The 21,809-nt window shown below is 50.4% G+C and overlaps 1 protein-coding gene across 1 annotated transcript; it reads right to left on the bottom strand.

Moving 5' to 3' along the window:
• Nucleotides 1-511: 511 nt before the first annotated feature.
• On the bottom strand, nucleotides 512-15,174 carry MARCHF2 (membrane associated ring-CH-type finger 2). The gene is made up of 5 exons (XM_003421287.4): nucleotides 15,078-15,174; nucleotides 9,382-9,609; nucleotides 6,750-6,945; nucleotides 5,198-5,407; nucleotides 512-3,068 (listed from the first exon to the last, which is right to left on the bottom strand). Exons 2-5 carry the CDS (start codon nucleotides 9,555-9,557, stop codon nucleotides 2,910-2,912), a joined length of 741 nt encoding a protein of 246 aa, XP_003421335.1. The 5' UTR covers nucleotides 9,558-9,609; nucleotides 15,078-15,174; the 3' UTR covers nucleotides 512-2,909.
• Between the last annotated feature and the right edge of the window lie 6,635 nt (nucleotides 15,175-21,809).

The raw sequence follows: 21,809 nt of genomic DNA, 5'->3' as shown, positions 1-21,809 counted from the left end.
CATGTGGTCGCCATGAGTCAGAGCTGACTTGACAGCCAGCTGGTTGTTTTTACCTTTAGAAAGCAGATCACCAGGCTTTTCTTCCATGGTGCGTCTGGGTGGGTTTGATGGCTGGGTTCAGACTGTCAACACTACTAACCAAACTGTTGGCAGGGAGGGGCTTTCTTCCTCTGGGGGTGAGCTACGTATGCTGGGATTCATGCACAAAACAACAGAACAGCACTCAAAATAGTCAGTGGCCACAACTCAAGGATACCCATGATCATGAAGATGGCGTAGGACCAGGCAACGTTTCGTTCTTTTGTACATGGGGTCACCATGAGTCGGAGCTGACTTGGTAGCAACTAACAACATGTTAGAACAAGTATAAGAAATCTTCGCAAGGATAAACACCAAGTGGTGGGCCCCTCTGGGGAGAGTGAGGTAGTTTGATTGGGTAGCTGGGGGCCACAACTGTATTAGTAATGTTTTGTCTTTCTTTTCTTAGACATAAGTTGATTTATTTATTAAAAATAATGGTGAAATATCATTAAAGTGAAACAGGAAATAATAATAAAATTAAAAATAAAACAGAACGGGCCACAGGACAAATCACTGTGCTGGGACCCTCAGCGCTGTGTGACCTTGGGCAAGTGACCCAAACTCTCTGAGCCTCAGTTTGCTTATTTGCAAATGTGGTTAACATCAGAAGCCACCTTTCAGGGCTGCTGTGAGCGTTCAATGCCACCCCATGCAAAGAGCCCTTGGTGTAAAAAACAGCATACGGAGGGCACAGAAAGCTTTCAAGGAGGAGGTGATGTGTCATGGATTGAATTGTGTCCCCCAAAAATATGTATTGTAATTCCTAACCTCTATAGGGTTGCTGGAAACCCTGGTGGTGTAGTGGTTAAGCGCTAAAGCTGCTAACCGAAAGGTCGGCAGTCGGAATCCACCAAGCGCTCCTTGCGCATAGAACTCTATGGCGCAGTTCTATTCTGTCCTTATAAGGTCACTATGAGTCGGAATCTGAGTCGGAATCGACTCAACAGCAACAGGTTTGATTCTGGGTTTTTATAGGGTCGCTGGAAGCGCTGGTGGCGTAGTGGTTAAGAGCTATGGCTGCTAATCAAAAGGCAGGTAGTTTGAATCCATCAGGCACTCCCTGGAAACCCTAAGGGACAATCAGTCCTACTCTGTCCTTACAGGGTCACTATGATTTGGAATCAACTGGAATGCAACAGGTTTGATTTTGGGTTTTGATGCCTGTGGCTATAATCCCATGGGTTGTCTTTGTTGTGTTAATGAGGTAGGATTAGCATAGGGTATGTCTTGAGTCAATCTCTTTTGAGATATAAAAGGGATTAAACAAGCAAGCAGAGATGGAGTAAGATAGATGCCAAAACGTATGGAGATCTCCAAGGAACCAGGAAGCAGAAGCTGAAGAGACAAAGGCTTTCCTCTAGAGCTGTCAGAAAGAGAAAGCCTCCCCCTAAAGCCAGTGCTCTGAATTCGAACTTCCAGCTTCCTAAATTGTGAGAAAATAAATTTGTTACAGCTATCCCGTTGTGGTATTTATGTTACAGCAGCACTAAATAACTAAGACAGGCTGTTATTAACATGACCACGTTCTGCTTCCCCTAGCGCAGCACCAGAGCGGCACAGACCTGGGGTCAAACTCCGTGTCCATGTCCTACAGCTGTGGGACTTGAGACAAAAGCTTCCCTGCTTGGGTCGCAGTCTTCTCATCTACAAAATGGGAGTAATACCTTCTTCCTCCCCTGCCCCAGGGTAGTTGTGAGTTAGAGGGATGCTGCCTGGCGATAAAGGTGGATGTGATCTTCATTAATGAGTGCAATAGGCCCAGCATGGTATCTGGCCCATAAAAAGAAAAAAAAAAACAAACCCACTGCCGTTGAGTCGATTCTGACTTATAGTGAACCTATAAAACAGAGTAGAACTGCCCCATAGAGTTTCCACGGAGTGCCTGGTGGATTTGAAATGCCGACGTTTTGGTTAGCAGCCATAGCACTTAACCACTATGGCACCAGGGTTTCCGTCTGGCCCATGGTAGATGCAAAAGAAGTGGAAGTACGTATTATATAACACTGTTACCTGCTTGTCAAGGAATTCTGGTGGCACAACAGTTAAGCGCTCAGCTGCTAACCAAAAGATTGGTGGTTTGAACCCACCTAGCAGCTCCATGGGAGAAGGACCTGGTGATCTGCATCCGTAAAGATTTCAGGCGAGAAAACCCTACAGAGCAATTCTACTCTGTCACATGGGGGCTCCGTAAGTTGAAATCGACTCGACCGCACCTAACGACAACAACAACCTGCTTGTCACTTGAAAATTCAGCCTTCACCGCTGCTTCCTATGTTCTGTGATCCCTCAAACCTGCCAAGTGTATTTTTTACCTCCACATGGCTCCTGACTCCCCTTGGGCCCCGGGGCCCCTCGCTTTGAGGCCTAGTTCAGAAATATCACTGACAAAGCTGAGCAAGGGCTCCCTTTATTCACTTAGGGTGGGCTTGGGAGAAACAGTGCAACTTTATAAAGTCGAAGATGCCAGGGAAGCAAGTCTGCCGGGGCAGAAAAGCGCAAGAAGCTTGCCGGAGCTTTCCGGCCCCCTTGACACACCAGCCATGGCTGCCAGCGGGGAAAGGTGCTGAGTGGACCTCAGGATGCGATCAGGGTGCCCGCTCTGTGTGAAGCTTGGGGCCGCATCCATCTGTCCTTGTCATATATGACAGTGTGCAAAAAACTTGGAAATCTAGTCACATGTGATCCCAGAAGAAGCTCCGCTTGGCATCACTTGGCCTGTGAAGCATTCTGGCCGTGTGGGATTGGATGAGTTTGTCCGCCCTTCTGAACACAAGGGCATCCCCAGCTGCCTCTGCCCTTTCTGCTGCAGGACCCCACCAGCCGGGCTGTCACACGGGCGTCTCCTCGGCCACCTTCTTCAGGAGTCCAGCTGCGAGTGGGGAGTGCTGGTTGCTCTCGAAGCCCTCTGCATCCCGGAGCTTCAGGCGGACTTTCTGGTTGGTCCTTCTCCATTCGGAGTACAGCTGGCAATGGTAGCGGAAGGAGACCTGCAGGACAGTGAGGAAGTGGGTGATGAAGGCCGGGCTGGCTTCCACCCCCAGGTGAGTAAAATGGGGACCGTGGAGTACTGCCTTGACCCAAACCAGGCTGAGATCACACTTCCAAAAGCAGAGGCAGCATCAGGCTCTGCAAACAGCCCTCTGCCTCTCCCCGGGCAACTCCCCACTGGCACCCAGAGTCCTGCCAAGGCGAGGTGGGGTCTGCGGCAGGGGAGCAAGGGGACCCCCTTCTCGGCTTCTCTTTTCATCCTCATCATTGCCCCACTGCGTTGGTGGGAGGGAAGGGAAACAGCCTCTAGGGAGGGATTCAAGGTCATGGGCCATAACCAAGCCAGCTCCCAAGAAACATTTGCACAGGTGCCCAAAGCACTGTTCCTAACGGCAAAAAAAAAAAAGGAAAGAATCCCAGTGTCCGTCAAAAGGGATTGGTTACGTAAATACTGTGCACCCAGACGAGGAAAGACATGGGGAGACCGATTCTTTTTTAAAGGACATCGGCTAAGTGAAAACAAACAGACTGCAAAACAATATGATTTGATACTCCGTTAAATACGTATATATAACACATATGTAAAAAAAGAATCCGAAGTGGGGGGAAATACATACACACACACACTGTATAGGTGCTGGTGGATGTATTAACAAACAATTCATGAGGAGGGGACCCCCACATAACAGTGGTTAGACTTTGGGGGGCATTGATTCTCTGAGCCAGAGTTCTAAGGCCTGCTGCAGCCAGGACAGCACCCCCCATTCGCTCTCTCTCTCGATCTCTCTCATTCCTCTGCTCTTTCTCTTTCAGTCTTTTGGGCTCTGTTTCTCTGTCTCTCTCAATCTTTCTCAATTTCTTAACATCAATCTCTCTGTCTGTTTCTCTCCTCCTCTCTCTCTCCGTGTGGGGTAAAGAATCTAGTTTTACCTTGAGGAGGGCGGCCTTTGTCCAGAGAAATAACCCTTGGAGGAACTGGAGTGCCTCACTTGGGGACTTTCAAGATTTGTGCTGACAAGTGGGGGCGGGCTAGATCAGCGAAGACTCACCTGGGAGCCTGTATCAACTAGCCTCAGGAGGCATGATTTAGCCTCTCGTGCAGGACTGGCCAATAAAAGCCCTGAACAGAGAGGCTCAGGGATCTTCCTGTTTGACTGAGAACATCTGCTCTCTGGAGGATAACATGCCCCTGGGGACACAGAAGCTCCACAGTGGCAACGCTCCCAAACCTCGCCTTAGGTGTCCCTTTGTTTGCAACCTTTTTGGCTATAATAAATCTGTCCTCTTAAGTATGGCTTAACCCGTTGCCTTCCAGGCGATTGCAACTCACAGCGCCCCTACAGGACAGAGTAGAACTGCCCCATAGGGTTTCCAAGGAGTGGCTGATGTATTTGAACTACCGAACTTTTGGTTAGCAGCCGAGCTTTTAACCACTGTGACACCAGGGCTCCAAGTATGGCATACTCTCCATAAATTCCGTGAGTTGTTCCAGCAAATTATGAAACCAAAAGGGGCATGCGAGCCAGCAGGTCAGAAGGGGCTGTCGTGTGGACTCTCCAAGCTTGCAGCTGGTCTCTCCCTATTTGGCAATCTGAAGAATGGTGTCCTTTTGACTCGGGGGTTCTGACCCAGCTCTGGGTGGCTAGGGTCAGAGAGAAAGTGTGCCAGGGGGCGACTGGTGACGAGGACAGAAAAGTGGGAATGTGAGGGCTGGATCAATCTTCACATTTTGGGGGCTAGATTCATGCTGATCCTTACTTTGCATGCCCTCTTTCTTTCTTTCCCCTCTGCTCCCTCTCTTGCCCCCCAACCTTGATGGACTCATGGATGGTGAATCCCACACTCAGGCCTGCTGGTTGGCGCCCTCTTATCCCTGGACCAGAAGGCTCACAGCTGGCTCAGGGCTGTCCTGAGTCACCCAGAGGCCTGGGTCTTTGTCGGGCTTGGACTCTGAGCCCCGTGAAAACACGGGGTGAGCTCAGGGGATGGCCCTCATGCACCTGCCCCAGCTCCCACCCACAGCCGTAAGCAGAGGCTGGCAGGGACTCGGACCCCACTTGTCCCCCAGTCCCTGGCCAGGCTGCTCTGGAGACCCCAGCATCCTGACCTGCAGCCAATGGCCACTCACCAGCGTCCAGAGGATGTAGATGGTGAAGAGGGCGATGGTGAGGGCAATGAGCCCCACAGCCTCCAGCCGGCTGTGCAGCCGGAGGTGGTCCTGGGCCCCACGCAGGCACAGCCAGCCTGAGATGGCAGCCAGTGGCGTGATGAACAGGAAGCACACCATGTCGCAGCACAGCGTCCTCTTCTCCGTCCTCGGTCCCGGGTCCTTTAGCCACTGGGGGAGGGAACGGGGGGGGGGCAAAGGAGACAGGGAGAAGCGCGGCTAAGTGGGCTACGTGCAGCCTCCAGGCCCTGGGCTCTCTCTGCTGACACCCAGGTAGGTCACTGTGCCCAGTTTGGGCGCTCCAGAAACCACTGTTCCTTCCACAGAGATCTGAAGGACCAGCCCCCTGCCTGGGCACCTCTCTCCCTTCTCCTTCCCTCATTCCCTCTCTGTCTTCCTCCCTCCCTCCTTTCTTTCCAACACTTACTGAGCCTACAACGAGCCAGGCCCTGCTAGGTGATGGGCATACAGTTGTAAACAGGACAGAAACAGTCCCCGGCCTCCTGGAGCTCCCATGCTGGTCAGAAGAAGTACGAAATGGGGCAAGTTGCCAGAAAGAGGACAGCCTTGATGAGGAGGTGACACTTGAGGAGAATGGAATGACCAAAAGGAGCCTTGCGAAGGAGGGGGGAGGTGGTGTCCCAGGCTGCAGGAACAGTAAGTGCAAAGGCCCTGAGATGGGAGTGTACCCAGCCTAGAGCATGGGGACCCAGTGGGAGGGCACGGGGACAGGGGCTAGCTCTTCCTCTGACTGCTCTGCCAAGAGCCTGGCTCCCAGGGTGGGCTCCCTGTCTCAGCGCTGACCACTCTGGTCTCAGCCCTGACCACAGCTCTCAGCCACCCCGTGCTAGGCTGGAGCTCAGTGGGCATCTAGGCAGCTGGTGGTATTCTGGGGGAGCAGCCAGGTGGCTGCCACACCTGGGAACCAGGGCTGTCTTAATGCTGACCCATCATACTCAGGCTCAAGTCTGACCCCCTTGGCAAGGCCACAATGCCCAGGGTGGCCTCTGTTGACTCATTTCTCCACTCTGGCCCTTGGGCTTCCTCAAGAGCACCAAGCTCTTCCCAGCCTCAGGCTCTTTGCACGTGCTGTGCCCACAGGCAGGGCTGCCCCTCCCCCGGGTTCTTGGCAAGGCTGGCTCCTTCTCACCCCTCAGGTCTCAGCTTGGCCTTGGCTGAGCCCCCAAGTTAAGTCACCCCTGTACTGGCCCCCCACTGACCCACAACATGTTTCCTTCATAGCACTATTGCTCCAGGCCACCAGCTGCCTTGTTTCTTTGACCGGGCTGTGAACTCCATGAGCACCAGCTCCATCTGTCTGGTGGGCGGCTGAGTCTCCATGTCTAGCACAGGGACAGCTAGCCACCCCCAAGAGCAGGATCCACTGTGAGGGGCTAAGGGGGTGGACTCCACCCTTTAGAGAAGCTGCTTCCCCACCCACCAGGAGCCTCCAGGGCCCCCAAAGCCTACCTTCCTCCCCGTGCCCAACCCAACCTCAAGCTCCCAAGGGTACCTCTGTGAGGGGTCGAGGCTGCTTCTCCACTGCAAACTCCGTGTGGCACAGCTCACAGTAGCTGGTGTTGGACGAGGACAGCCACCTCTCCAGACAGCTCTTGTGCACGGCACCCAGCGTGCCAGTGCAGCCACACGGAGACAACAAGCTCTCCCCATTGGCTCCCTCGTGACAGATCCGGCAGAAGGGACCATCACTACACACAGAGATAGGACATACGAGCAATGACTAGGCTTCTCATCCACACCTGCTTCACTACTTGCTAGGTGACAAACTCTGTTTCCCCACATGTCGCCACTTGGGAAACTCCTACTCATCCTTCAAAGCCCAACTCCAAATGTCCTCTCCCTTGGGAAGCCTTTCCAAGACTCCCATAGGTGGAGTGATGTGCTCCCTCTCCAGGACTCCTGTGTCACTTTTTTAGGTCCATGGTGAGCATATGTTATGCCTGCCTGCCCAGCGTCCACTACCCCTTTTTGTGGCTTATACCACCCTGATTATCCTGGGCAACCATCCCACCCCCAATTCTTGGTCCTTAAAGCTGGTGATACCCCTGATGACCTCAGGCCTGGCCAATCAGAACACCACATGCTGTGGTCAAGGAGCCAGACTCAGGGAAGGACATACATGATACAATCAGAGCCGCTGGGAATCAATTCCTGAAATTCTTTTTCTTTTTTTTTTTCCCCATAAATGTCAGCACTGCTTGATGTAAGCCCAGAGCTGCTGGCAGCCACGTGGTCTCCACGTGGAGTCTGTGAATGATGCCAACTCAGAGGAAAACAGAGCCAAGAGAGGGGAGAGATGGATTCTCAAGGACATCATCAAAGGCCCTGGATCTAGCCACACCTGAAGGCAGTAATGCCTGAGAAACCACTGTGTTCAGGGAGAAGGGCCCACTTGCCCCACTCCCCTGGCCAGGCGGAAATAAACACAAAAGGCCTTCTGCAGAAAGCCTCCTTAGGAGCGTCTCTAGGCCCAGCCCAGTCTTGAGGTCCCTCCTTGGGCAGCTCAGAAGGCAGGGGTGTGACCTTGGGGGCCCAGAGGCCACACAGCACATGAGTCATTGTTTTCCAGACCTTTCAACCTAGAAACCAGACTTGAGGAAGACACAAAGGAGACTGAGCAGGACAGCTGTTCTCCAGATAACACCAGCTTCCCCTTGGCACCATAGAGCAGCTGTTTTCTCTCCATTTTTCCTTCCCAGCTGCTTTAAAATCAAACAGCCCCCCAAGCAGCTCCCTCATACATGCCTTCCCCTCAGCGCTGGGCTGCTGTTTGCTCCCACACTGTCACATGGCCTGCCCTGGGGCTCCATTCCAACCCTGTGGAGTCAGCCCACACCCTGCCTCCCAAAAAAAAAATTTAACAGGAAAAGAGTCCCTGCACCGGAGACCAACTCAGGGAAGTGGACGTGAGGAGAACCCTGAGGAAGGGCCCCCTGAGCTTGAAGTTTTTCCTGGGGAACCCTGGAAAACTTTGGAAGAGCAAGTTCAGAGAGGAGGAAGAAATACAGCTTAACACTTTATCGCGTGCTTAGTATGTAAACCAAAAACCAAACCAGCTGCCATGCAGTTGACTCCGACTCTTGGCAACCCCACGTGTGTTAGGAGTAAAGCTGTGCTCCACAGGGTTTCCATGGTTGCAACCTTTCTGAAGCAGACCGCCAGGTCTTTCTTCCAAGGTGACTCTGGGCATGTTAACCATTTGCATCACGCAAGAGCTCCACTGAATGCTTAAATCATTGCTGTCAAGTCGATTCTAACTCACAGCAACCCTACAGGACAGGACAGAACTGTGCCATAGGGTTTCGGAGGCTGTAATCTTTATGGCAGCAGATTGTTATATCTTTCTTCTGTTGTGTGGCTAGTGGGTTTGAACTGCCAGCGTCTCAGTTCACACCCAAACGCTTAACCACTGTACAACCAGGGGTCTTTATTAAATGCTTGCTAGGCAGCAAACCCTATTCCAGGTACCGTATGGATCCCATGGTTTCATATTCTCGGAACTACCCGATGAGGAAGGTGTCCCCGTTTCGGAGACACAGGTGGTGAAGTAATTTGTCCCAGGTCACTCCAGAGGAGAGGCGTCCACTGGGGATTTGAGTCCAGGCAGGGTGAGTCCACATTTCTGGGTGGTGCAGACAGTGAAGCACTCAGCTAGTAACCAAAAGGTTGGCTGTCTGAATCCACCCAGAGGCACTTCGGAAGAAAGGCCTGGTGACTTCTGAAAACTCAACCACTGGAAACCCTACGGAGCACGGTTCTACTCTGACACATGTGGGGTCACCACGAGTTGGCATCGACTCCATGCCAACTGGTGTCATTTTTTTGATTTTTAGCGTAAGTCCACAGCCTGCTCTCTTCCCCATCTGTTGCCCCAAACCGAGAATTACTTGCCAATATTTGCCCTTCGGTTCTCACGTATAGCCTGAAACTTTGGCTTTTCCTGAAGAATGAGAGCCTGGGTCTCTGTTTCCACATGGTGATTACCATGTGCATCTGAGAAGCGGCCAGCCCACCCACTCTCCAAGAGCCCTGCCCGGGCCCCTTCCCCTGATTTATTTACCCACCTGGCCCTTCTAGATGGTTTCCGACCCCAGACTGGGAGAAAATCACTCTGCCCCACTCACCTCGGTGTGTCCAAGGCCCGGATGACAGTCGAGAGGAGCCGGCCATCCCTTGAAGTCACCTGCGCCACGTACTGGGGTGGCCCCAGGCCCGTGGCCTCCAGGACCTTGGAGAAGGCGGGGCTGCCGGAGCAGTCACACAGGGAGCCAGGGAGGTGGCAGCAGTCACCTGTCGTCATTGCCACAGGGAGGCTCACGTCCTTAGGGCTTGAAGCCCATGGTCCCAGGGGCCTGGGGAGAGGCCGGCAGAGAAGTTAAGGGCACACAGGCAGACCAGGGTTCAAGTCCAGCTCTCGGGACCACGGACAAGTCCAGCTCTCGGGACCATGGACAAGGACTTGCCTCTCTGAGCCTCAGTTGCCCTCTCTGTAAAATGGGGCTCCTGGGGGTCTGTGAGGATTCAGTGAGATGACACATGCGCTGGCCAGGTGCACAGTAGCACTCAGTTACCAGTACTATAACTCTCCTAAGAAAAGCCAGCCAGGGTCCCGCCTCAAAGCAGCTCCTCCCCAGCCCACAGGCCACCTTCCAACCTCAACTTTCCAGACATGGTAAGGGCACCTAACTGTTACTGAGTAGCAACTGTGTGCCAGGCCCTGTGCTTGGTGCTTCTTGGGGTCAGAGCTGCCTGGATCTCCCACCACGTGGACACTTTGCAGATTGGATTCTGCTGCTGTCCTGAGGTCTGGCTCAGAGCGTCTGGGCCTGCCTCTGAGTGGAGAAGAACTGAGCTAGGAACTTAGCCCAATGACCTGAACAGTCAGTCACCTTGACCCTTGACCTTCCCAGAGGGTTCTGAACTCCCTGACTTAGACATCCCGGCCACCAAACAAGTGGCACAGGCTGGAGACGACCGTGGTGGCCTCTGTCCCCCAGTCCTGCTGCTTGCAGCCATGCCTCGTCCCTGAGCGGAGGGCATGGGAGACAGCTGGTGTCTCCAGCAGAAATTCTGAAGACTGCTCTGGATGAGGGATTCTGGGATTCTGTCCCCTACCCCAGGGTCAGACCTGCAAAAAGAAACCTCAGGGAACCTTCTCCTCCATCCCGAGCCAGCCAAGGAGACTTGAAGTAGGGCTTCCCGTTCCCAGTGTGTGTCACGAAAGTGACACAGATCTCTTCAGATACCCCTTGACGTAAATACAGGTGCCTGGGAGCTGAGGCAGGTCCCTGGGTACTGCAAACGGATTGTGGTGGAATACCAATTGCAAGGTCGGTGCTTTGAACCCACTCCGTGGTGCCATGGAAGAAAGGCCTGGCAATCTGCTCTTGAAAAGCTTACAGCCAAGAAAACCCCATTTGGCAGTTCCACTCTGTCACATGGGGTTGCTAGGAGTCGGAGTTGACTGGAGTTCTACGGGTTTGGTTTGGAGCTAAGGCTCTCTATCCCCAACTTGGCTAACCTCTGGGCTTCTCTCCCCAGCAGCCCCCGGAGTGTTTAGAAACCAAAAGTGAGGGGGCCAGTGAGGCACCCACTGATGTATATCCACTCCGCAATCGGCATTTACCGACCCCTGCCGGTCACAACCCGAGACCCACAGAGAGTGGGGGACCAAGCAGCAGTAGCTATCGACTAATTCTTTGCACCAGGACATTCTGCAACGGATCAATTGCCTCTGAGCAGCTCGACCAGAGCACTCCTGGCCCAACAAGGCCCTCTGAGGCATCGCAGTTGGCCAACAAAGACCAGATAAGTAAGGGCGCAAAGGCAGGAGGAGCCCAGAAGTGAGGCTGCAGGCTTGAGATAACAGCCGCAGGGCCCCGGCTGGGCCTGCCACGGCATGTACGCTGCTGTCCCTCCTGAGCGCCCGCAGCCACAACTTCTAGTTCAGAGGTCAGCGGGGAAGCCACCCCAGGGAATGCTTGTAGAGTGGGGTCCATCCTCTCATCCCTCCAAGGATCAGCTAACACTTCTGCAAATGTTTGGAAGTCACCCAAATATATGGGAGGATCTACCATATCTTTTTAAAAACTACCAAACCCATTGCTGTCCAGTCGATTCTGACTCATGGCGACCCCGTGTGTTACAGAGAATTGCTCCACAGGGTTTTCTTGGCTGTGATCTTTATGGAAGGAGTCCTGGTGGTGCAATGGTTAAGTGCTTGGCTGTTAATCGAAAAGCTGGCAGTTCAAACCCACCCAGCAGCTCCGCAGAAGAAAGACCTGGTCATTTGCTCCTGGAAAGATTCCAAAACCAAACCCATTGCCATTGGGTCGCTGTTGACTTATAGCGACCCTATAGGACAGAGTAGAACTGCCCCATAGGGTTTCCAAGGCTCAAATCTTTACGGAAGCAGACTGCCACATCTTTCTCCCATGGAGCAACTGGTGGGTTCGAATCCCTGACCTTTTAGTTAGTGGCCAAGCACTTAACCACTGCCCACCAGGGCTCTTTCCATAAAGATTACAGCCTAGAAAACCCTGTGGGGCACAATCTTTATGGAAGCAGATTGTCAGGGCTTTCTTCTGTGGTACTGCCACTGGCTGGGCTCAAACCACCAATCTTTAGGTTAGTAGTTGGGCAAAAATGATTTGCACGACCCAGGGACCTAGCCATCCCTTTTACTATCACAGGAAAGAAAACACTGGGAAATCTGCTAAAGCAAGACCCTACAAATCACCAAAATAAGAATAGCGGCTATTGTTTATTAAAGAGTCTTGAAGGAAGTACAGCCAGAATGCTTCTTAGAAGTGAGAACGGCAAGACTTTGTCTTGCTTACTTTGGATCCGTCATCAGGAAATACCAATTGCTAAAAAAAGGACATCATGTTTGGCAAAGTAGAGAGATGGTCAGTGAAAATGAGTGAAACCCTCAATGAAATGGATTGACACAGTGGCTGCGATGATGGGCTCAAACTTAGCAACGATTGTGAGGATGGTGCAGGACGAGGCAATGTTTCATTCTGTTACACATAAGGCCACCATGAGTCCGAGCCAACTAGACAGTGAATAAGAGCAACAACAACAACCTTGTTTATTAAGTACCCACTGTATGCCACGCAGGAATCCTTGGGAGGCATAATCAGTTAAGTGCCTGACTACTAGCCAAAAAGCTGATGGTTCGAATCCACTCAGTGGTACCTCGGAAGACAAGCCTGGTAATACACTTCTGGAAAGTCACAGCCTTGAAAACCCTATGGAGTACAGATTTATTCCGCACATGTGGAGTCACCACGAATTGGAATCAACTCGATGGCAACCAGTTTGGTTCAGCTTTTGGCATGCCAGGTGCTGCGCTAAGCAAACTGCTTATATATTAATCATCTCACTAAAAACTCTACACGGTTATTATAAGTGTCCCCTTCAAAAGTCACTGCCCTGGAGGGTCCTCCCCCAACCACCCTGGCTAAAGTGTCACCAGAGTTCAGATTACTCCCTTCAGAGGACAGGCCACCCTCTGAAAGGCTCTTATTTGTCTCCTTGTCAACTATGTCTGTCTTCCCACTCTTCAGTGAGCTCTGTGAAGGGACTATGTTGGACTTGGTCCCTACTGTCCCCAGCACCTGACACCATCTGGCACAGAGTTGCTGTATTAATTTCTCAGGTCCTACTCTGGTGCAAACTGTCTGCACTCATCTACTAACCTAAAGGTGAGAGGTTCGAATCCACCCAGCAGTGCCACAGAAGAAAGACTTGGTAATCTGGTTCCATAGAGATCCATAAAGACCCAAGAAAACCCTGTGGAGCAGTTCTACTCTGTAACACATGGGGTCGCCATGTGTTGGAATCGACTTGACAGCAATGGGTATGGGTACTCTGTATAAGAACAGAGCGGGAGAAACAGATCCCTTGACCCTAGATCCTAGTGTGCCAGCCTCCATGGTGGGAATCGGAGAGGTTTAGAGGCTAGAGGTCCAAATGAGTTACAGAGGCTTGCACAAAGCCATACTCAAGGCTGGGTGTAAGGATAGGGGCGGCTGCAAGTTGGACTCAACTTTGGGTCTGCTAGGATGGGAGAATGAGCCAACACCTTGGGCAGACTTAGCCCAGTGCCCTGGAGATAGATTTCACTGAGTCTTCACAACAAACCTGCAAGTCCTATAATTGCCCCCACTTGACAGAGGAGGAGACTGAGGCCCAGAGAGGGGCAGTTACTTGCCCAAGGGCACACAGCCAGGAAGGGACAGTCCAGCGAGTGAGTCTGGGGCTCATGAGGCCTGGGTTTCTTGAGTCCTGGCTCTGCCACTGATGCTGTGTGAACTGGGACACTTCACTTAGCTTCTCTGGGCCTCATCTTCCTCCTTTGTAAAATAACCTGATGGAGTCGGTGGACTGTGAAGCTCACTCTCCCTCAGCTACATCTGAGGTAACACTGGGGTGCCACAACCTTTCCACTCCTCCCCAGCCTCCTGTTCCTGAGGGCAGGGAATTGGGGGAAGAGGACTCAGAGGGCCCTAACTCCCCACAGAGTGATTTCAGACAAACTGCTTCACCCTCTGAGCCTGTTTCCTCATCTGTAAAATGGGGTCATAATGTTACCTAGCTCATAAATCAGTAAACATTAAGTCAGTAAACATTAGCTCTTATTATAATTACATCATTACCTTCAGGAACTGTTGGGAAGGCTTGATGAGAAGCACAGTCAGTGCCTGGCACACAGTAAGTGCTCAATAAATGCTTTGTTGTGTACTGTCAAGTTGATTTCTGACTCCCGGCAACCCCATGTATTACAGAGTAGAAATGCCCCATAGGGTCTTCTAGGCTGAAATCTTTATGGGAGCAGGTCGCCAGGTCTTTCTCCTGGAGAGCTGCTGAGTGTGTTTGAACCACTGAATTTTCAATTATAGCCGAGCCCTTGTGCCACCAGGGCTTAATAAATGTTAACCGGTATAATTTTTTAGGGTAGCTCTGGAGCCAGCAAAATGCATTCATTCATCTTCACTCACTACCAAGGGGCTCCTGTGTGCCCTGTGGCCACAGAGAGGAAGACATCGATGCCTTCTTCACTACTTCTCTGGCCCTGCATCTGGGGCCAGGTTCTAATTCCAGCTCTCCTCCTTATTTGCTGTGTGGCCCTGTGCAAGAGTCTTAACCTCTCTGAGCCTCCATTTTCTCATCTGTAAAACAAAGAAGACTTCTAGTACTTCCCTCTCCTCTGGTTCCTGGAGGACATTGTTGTGTTAGGTGCTGTCCAGTAGATTCTGACTCATAGCAACTCTATAGGACAGGGTAGAACTACCCTATAGGATTTCCAAGCTTTACGGGAGCAGATTGCCAGGTCTTTCTCCCGCGGAGCCGCTGCGTAGGTTCAAACCACTAAGCACTGGGTTAGCAGCGGAGCGCTTAACTATTGCGCCACCAAGACTCCTTTAGAGGGCTGAGGGAGTGGATAATATAAATTCTGGCCACTCTGTCACGGTGCCGACACATTATATTTACTATTAGCCCCTGAGGGGCAAGATGGGGACGTCACTGACCACTTGGTGACCACCTACGGTGTGTCGGGCACTTTCCACATGCGCCCCTCCTGGGTCCTCCCGACCCCGTTTCACAGAAAAGGAAACTGAGGCTCTGCGAGGCGCCTACTTGTGTGTCGAGCTCCAGGAGCCTCTCGCCGCCCTCGCTACGAGAATGGCGGCCCCGGCGTCCAGTGGGAGGCCAAGGCCGAGGGTCCGAGCCCGGCTGTCGCGCGCAAGGGGCCTCGAATCCGAGCGGGCCCGCAGACGGGCGTCCCCCGTCCCCTCCCGCCGTCCCGGCCTACCTGCTCCGCGGCCGGGCCGGGCGACCGCGCAGGCCCCTCCGCTCACCCCGGGCCCTGTCCCGGCCCGGCCCGGCCCGTCCCGTCAGCGCCGCTCGCTCCGCTCTGGCCGGCACCTGCGTCCGGGCACCGCCCGCCGAGCTAACTGCGCCGCTGGCCAATAGCAACCGCCTCTCCCTCGCTCTCGCCAATCGCCGCACACGTCCCGCCCCGGGAGGCGGGGCCGGAGGGGACAGGGACATCCTGGGCCGCACAGGCCCGACTGCGCCGCAGCTGCTGGTTCCGCCCCTGCCGCGTCCCGGCACCGCCCCTTAACTCCGGCTCCGCCCCCATCCCTGGCCCCGCCCCATTCCTGCCACCGACAAGAGCGCGGCTGGCAACGCCACCTGCCGACACACAGTGCTTTAAACTCGTAATAAAACCGTTGCAGAACGCCGCGTGACACCCGGCAATAAGCTACTTATAAATGTTCATCACATCCCTTACGCTTCTTATCAACTCGGGGGAGGGAGAGACAGTATAATTGCATCTACAGAGGAGAAAATAGAGGTCTGGAAAGGTTAGAGGACTGTGGAGGGAACCTAGAGCTAAATCATTCATTCAGCAATCATTCATTGATTCATCCAGTATGTGTTTGTTAAAGGCCTATTATGAGCCAGGCACTGTGCTAAGTGATGGCGACACAATGTTGAGTAAGACAGACATATACTGCTGCCCTCATGATGGACCTCAATCTAGGAAGTGACACAGACATTAATCAACCAATTATAAAATTAATGAGTAACTACAAATGTGATAAATTGTGGCAAGTGACTTCACTTAGAGCACACACACAAGTGTGTAAGTGGTAAGTGAGGGGATATACCATCTTATGAGAACATGGAAAAATTGGGGGATGTCGGGAAGTATTTCCTTGCAGAAGAAGCAATTGAGCTGACACCTTACGGATGAGTAGACATTACCTAGGAGAAAAGGGAAAAAGAGTCCCAGACGCATGTTCAGCACATGCCAAAACCCAGAGGTAAGATGGAGAATTGTCTTAATACTTCCTTCCCCTTCTGCCCCACCTTGATCAATATATAGATCAGCTCCATTATCTCAGTTAGGTCCCTGGGTGGCACAGCAGTGCTGTGGAAGAAAGGTCTGGCAATCTGCTTCCATAAGGATTACAGCCAAGACAACCCTATTGAGCAGTTCTACTCTGTAACACATGGGGTTGCCATGAGCCAATATTAACTCCATGGCAACGAGTTTGGTTTTCATTATCTCAGTTAAATTCTGGTGTGCGATACTGTCTTCTAAATGTTTTTAATAGAAAGATAAACTGTAGTGTTTTTTAAATAGTAACCTATAGAGAGAAGGAATAGGATGGAGGGGACAAGGATAGAAGCTAGACTTTTTTTAGTTGAAAATATGCCTTGTTCTGTAGATTTGACTTCACAATCATGCAAGTATTTTATGTAACTATAAATCGAAATAAAAAAATTAAAGAAATCCCTATAAAACAAAATTGAAATAAAACAAATGAACCTGTATATCCAGTTGGTGCCAAAACAACACAGATGAACTAGTGATTTTAAAACACCACTATTCAACTGTATACACTACTCTATTATTGTTGGTGGTGTTAAAATTGTTTCTCTGAACTTGTGGATGTAGAGGGGGATAAAGAAAAGAAGCAATTATGTTAATGCCAAGAACTGGGACTTTCAGGGGGAGTGAAAGGAGATACAGATGTAAGATTGATTAAACACCCCGTGATACTGAATTTGAGTTGGGAATAATCATGATCTATTTTACCTTTTAATTTACCTCCATAACAAAACATTTTCTAGCTCTGTCCACTGAAAAGATCAGAAACAAAGACTGACCTAGTTGCAATGGGCACTCCTAATACTCAGACTGTGGTCTCTAAATACCATCCCAGGGAACCTTAGGGAAATGTCTGGTTCTGGGTCTGGGACGGGAAATGTACAAAATGAGCTGGGTCATCTTGTCATACCAGGGAACAAGAGTTATCAAGATAGTGGAGCCCTGGTGGCTCGGTGGTTAAGAGTTCAGCTGCTAATCAAAAGGTCAGCAGTTCAAATCCACCAGCCACTCCTTGGAAACTTTACAGGGCAGTTCTACTCTGTCCTATAGGGTTGATTGAAGTGGGAATCAACTTAATGGCAATGGTCAGTGGGATCAAGATAGTGCCAGTAGAGGCAATCTAGAAGAGGCTTTCGTGGGGACAGGGTTGGTTCAGTGGTAGAATTCTCACCTCCCATGCAGGAGACCTAGGTTCCGTTCCTGGCCAATGCTCCTCATCCACAGCCACCACCCACTCCTCTAGGAGTCTTGCGTATTGCTATGAAAATGAGCAGGCTTCAGAGGAGCTTCCAGACTAAGATGGACTAGGAAGAAAGGCCTGGCAATATATTTCTTAAAATCGATTCATGAAAACCCTGTGGATCACAATGGTCCGATACGCAACAGATCATGGGGATGCCACAAGACTGGGCAGCATTTCATTTTGTTGTACTTGGGGACGTCATGAGTCGGGGACTAACTGGACATCAGCAAACAACAACAGAGTACATACACGGCACTACCTGAACCTCATCAGGCCACTAGATCTAACTATTAATTTGCAGGAAATGCAGAGGACAAAGGGACATGTTAAATGGCATCCTAGGTCCATAGAGACAGAAAGTAGGTTAGTGGTTTCCAGGTACTTGCCAAAGAATGGAGGAAGCAAGACGAGGAATGATAGTTTAATGGATATGGGATTTCTTTTTGGTAGTGAACACGTTCTAGACTTAGTGGGGATGGTGCACAACATTGTAAATATACTAAAACACACTGATTGTATACTTTAAAACGGTTAAAACGGTAAATTTTTATGTTACGTGAAATTTCTCAATTTTTTCTAGAAAAAGAAAACACACACACATCATAGGGAGGTTATTGGCAACATTCAGACTGAGAAACTACAGGACAAATGACTAATTTCTTTAAAAAAAAAAAAAAATCAAGGCCAGAAAAATAAGAGCTACAAGGGGAATTTGTAGGTTATAAAAACTGAAGTCTTAAATCAATTAGAATGTGTAGGCTATGTTTCGACATTGATTCAAACAAATCATTCAAAAAATTATAAGACAGTCAGACAAATGTGAACACTGGCTCGACATTTGATAATATTAAGGAACTATTTTATTCTTCATTTCCTTAGGTATGATAATATTGAGGTTACTTTACAAAAAGTTCTTAAATTTTACAGCCATGTACTGAAAGCTTTCTAGCAGGACTGTGTCTGGGATTTGCAAATGGGAGGGGAATAGGGAGTACAGATGAAACAAGATTGGTATGTTGAAGCTCAACATATAAGGGGTTTATTAGACTCTTACTGTCTCTGGGGGACCCCTGGGGGTGCAGTGGTTAAGAGCTCGGCTTCTAACTGAAAGGTCCAGCAGTTCAAATCCACCAGGTATTCCTTGGAAGCCCTATGGGGCAGTTCTACTCTGTCCTATAGGGTCACTATGAGTTGGAATCCACTCGACAGCAACGGGTTTTTTTTTTTTAAACGCCTCTGGGTGAACTCAAATCACCACCCTCTCATTTAACAGCGAGTGCTTAACAATTCGCACCACCCAGGGCACAATTTTTTATATGTTTAAAATTTTCCATCATAAAAGTTTTTAAAGTTTTGGTGTACTTCTTTCCAGCCTTTTATCTGGTCATTTTCCCCATTTGTGAGAACCTTCTGGCCCATAGTTGTTGCCATCTGGTCGGCTCTGACTCATGATGACCTTATGTACAACAGCACAAAACCTTGCCTGGTTCTGTACCATCTCCAAGATCGTTGGTACGTTTGAGTCCATTTTCTGGTTCCGTACCATCGACATGATTGTTGGTACGTTTCAGTCCATTGTTCTGATTCTGTACCATCTTCATGATCGTTGGTATGTTTGAGTCCGTCGTTGTGGCTATTGTGCCAATTTATCTCATTGAGGGTTTCCGTTATTTTTGATGACCCTCAACTTTGCCAAAAGTGATATCTTTTCCTATAGATCAGTCTTTTCCTGATGATGTATCCAAAGTAAGCAAGCTGCAGTCTTACCAACCTCGCTTCTAAGCAGCATTCTGGTTGCATTTCTTCTGACTTGTTCTCTTGGCAGTCCGTGATATATACATATATATATATACGCATATATATATATCAACGGCAAATATATCTATATATATACCCATTGCTGTCGAGTTGATTTCGACAGAGTAGAACTGCCCCAGGAGGTTTCCTAGGCTGTAATCTTCACAGAAGCAGACTGCCACCTTTCTCCTGCAGAGCGGCTGGTGAGTTCTAACCATCGACCTTCCAGTTAGCAGCTGAGCACCACCAGGACTCCTTAGTCCATGATATAACCAAAAACCCATTGCTGTCAAGTCAATTCCGATACATAGTGACCCTATAGGACAGAATAGAACTGCCCCAAAGAGTTTCCAAGGAGCGCCTCGTGGATTAGGCACTCAATAAACGTTGGGAAAGGCACCATAGCTTAGCAATCGCACACAGCTCTGGGTTTGATACCTGCTTGGTTCTTACTGACTGTGAGACCTTGGCCAAGTCAATTAACTTCCCTGCCCCCCATCTGCGAAACAGGACGAGTAAATTATGCCCATTTCCTTGGGTGGTTATGAATAGTAAACAATTATATCTAGCAGACTTGAGCCTCTACCAGTTTGTCAATTTGTCATACTATAGTGACTTGCCAGGAGCCGTGATGGCACAATTGTTAAATGACCGAAATATCAGCAGTTTGAACCCACCAGCTGCTCTGTGGAAGAAAAGACCTGGCAATCTGCTCCCGTACAGATTACAGCCTAGAAAAGCCCATGGGGCACTTACACTCCATCACTTGGTTTGCTGAGTTGGAATCAACTGGAGGGCACCCGACAACACGGTGGTTTGTGTGTTGCCGAGATAATGGAAGCTATGCCACTGGTACTTCAAATACCAGCAGGAAAACTTCAAATACCATCCATGGTAAACAGGTTCCAGCAGAGCTTCCAGACTAAGACAGACTAGGAAGAAAGGCCTGGTAAGCTATTTCTTAAAATTAGTCAATGAAAACCCTACGGATCACAATATTGTTCAATACAGTACTGAAAGATCAGCCCCCTAAGTTGGAAGGCACTCAAAAGACGCAGTGGCTGCAACCATGGACACGAGCACAGCAACAATCATGAAGATGGTGCAGGACTGGGCAATGTTTTGAACTCCTCTACATGGGGAGTCACCATCAGAGCCAACTCGATGACAACTAACAACGGACAGACTCAATAACATTGCCTGACATAGGGTGAGCATGGTGTGCTATAAACCACTGAAACCAGAGTAACTGACATGGTATTGCTGGATGGTGGATTCCAAGAGGGCAGGTACCATGGCCAACTTGTTCCCGGGTATGTGCCCAGGGCCTGGCAGATGACTGAGGCTCAAGAAATATGGATCTTTTGACTGTTGTGACCCTTCGAAGTGTCTTGTTTCATTTGGCTCTCCTGAGGCCTCCTATCCACTGTCCCTCTCTGCCCTCTCCACGCTCCACCTGCCCACACCTGGGGAATCAGTACCCACCAGTCTGTGCAAACTGGCTCCTGAGTTGTGCGGTGCTACCTGCCATCTCCCCACATCAGTCAACCCACTCTGCCGTCACCAGGGTTGAATTGTGTTCCCCCAAAAGATGTGTCGAAGTCCTAACCCCCAGAACCTCAAAATGTGACCTTATTTGGAAATACGGCCTTTGCAGATGTAATTAAGTCAATGTGAAGTCAGACTGGAGGAGGGAAAAAACTTAACCAAACCAGTTGCCAAGTGACTGACTCTGACTCACGATGACCCCCTGTATGTCAGAGTAAAACTGTGACCCATGGGGTTTTCAATGGCAGATTTTGTGAAGGCACATCGCCAGACCTTTCTTCTGAGGTGCCTCTGGGTGGACTCAAATTGCCAAGCTTTCGTTTAACAGCCGAGGGCTTAACTGTTTGTGCCAGCCATGGACTCCATACAGGAGTAGGGAGGACCCCAATCTCTTTTAGACTGGTGTCCCTATAAGAAAACAGAGACACAGAGAGACAGACACAGGGAAGACAGCCATGTGGAGAAAGACACAGAGATGTGGCCAAAAGCCAAGGAATGCCTGGGGCTCCAAGAAGATGAAAGAGACAAAGATCTTCCCCTAGATTCTTTGGAGAGAGTGTAACCCTGATGACACCCTGATTTTAGACTTCTAGCCTCCAGAACGGAGAGAATAAATTTCTGTTGTCTTAAGCCACCCAGTCTGTGGCATTTAGTTATGGCAGCCCTTGGAGACTAATATGTTCCTTGTCCAAGATGGCTGTGGACCATGTGAACAGCCCCCACCAGCCAGATGGGCTCCTGTGGCTCCTGGACCTTCTTCTTTAGGGTCCGTCTCATATATCAGCCAACAGAGCCCGTTCTCAGGGCTGTGTCTGGGTTTGCCTAATGCTCTAGGCAGGGTGGCTGGAGCCTAGAACTGGGACAGAGTGAACTCCCCCTCTGGTAGGCCTCCAAGGTGTCAAGGCACAAATGGCTGCTTCAGCCAGAGGCTGAAGCTGCCAGACAGCTGCCAGTGCAGTGGTGGGAAAGGGCACAAGCTGGGTCCCAGTGGTCACCGCAGGGGTGGTGAGGAGGGCTGACCCTCCACTGGAGTGGAGCCAACTGCAGCCAGTCTT

This window comes from Loxodonta africana, chromosome 3 (assembly GCF_030014295.1).
Source record: "Loxodonta africana isolate mLoxAfr1 chromosome 3, mLoxAfr1.hap2, whole genome shotgun sequence".
Lineage (NCBI taxonomy): Eukaryota > Metazoa > Chordata > Mammalia > Proboscidea > Elephantidae > Loxodonta > Loxodonta africana.
This window is presented reverse-complemented; position numbering and strand designations above follow the sequence as displayed.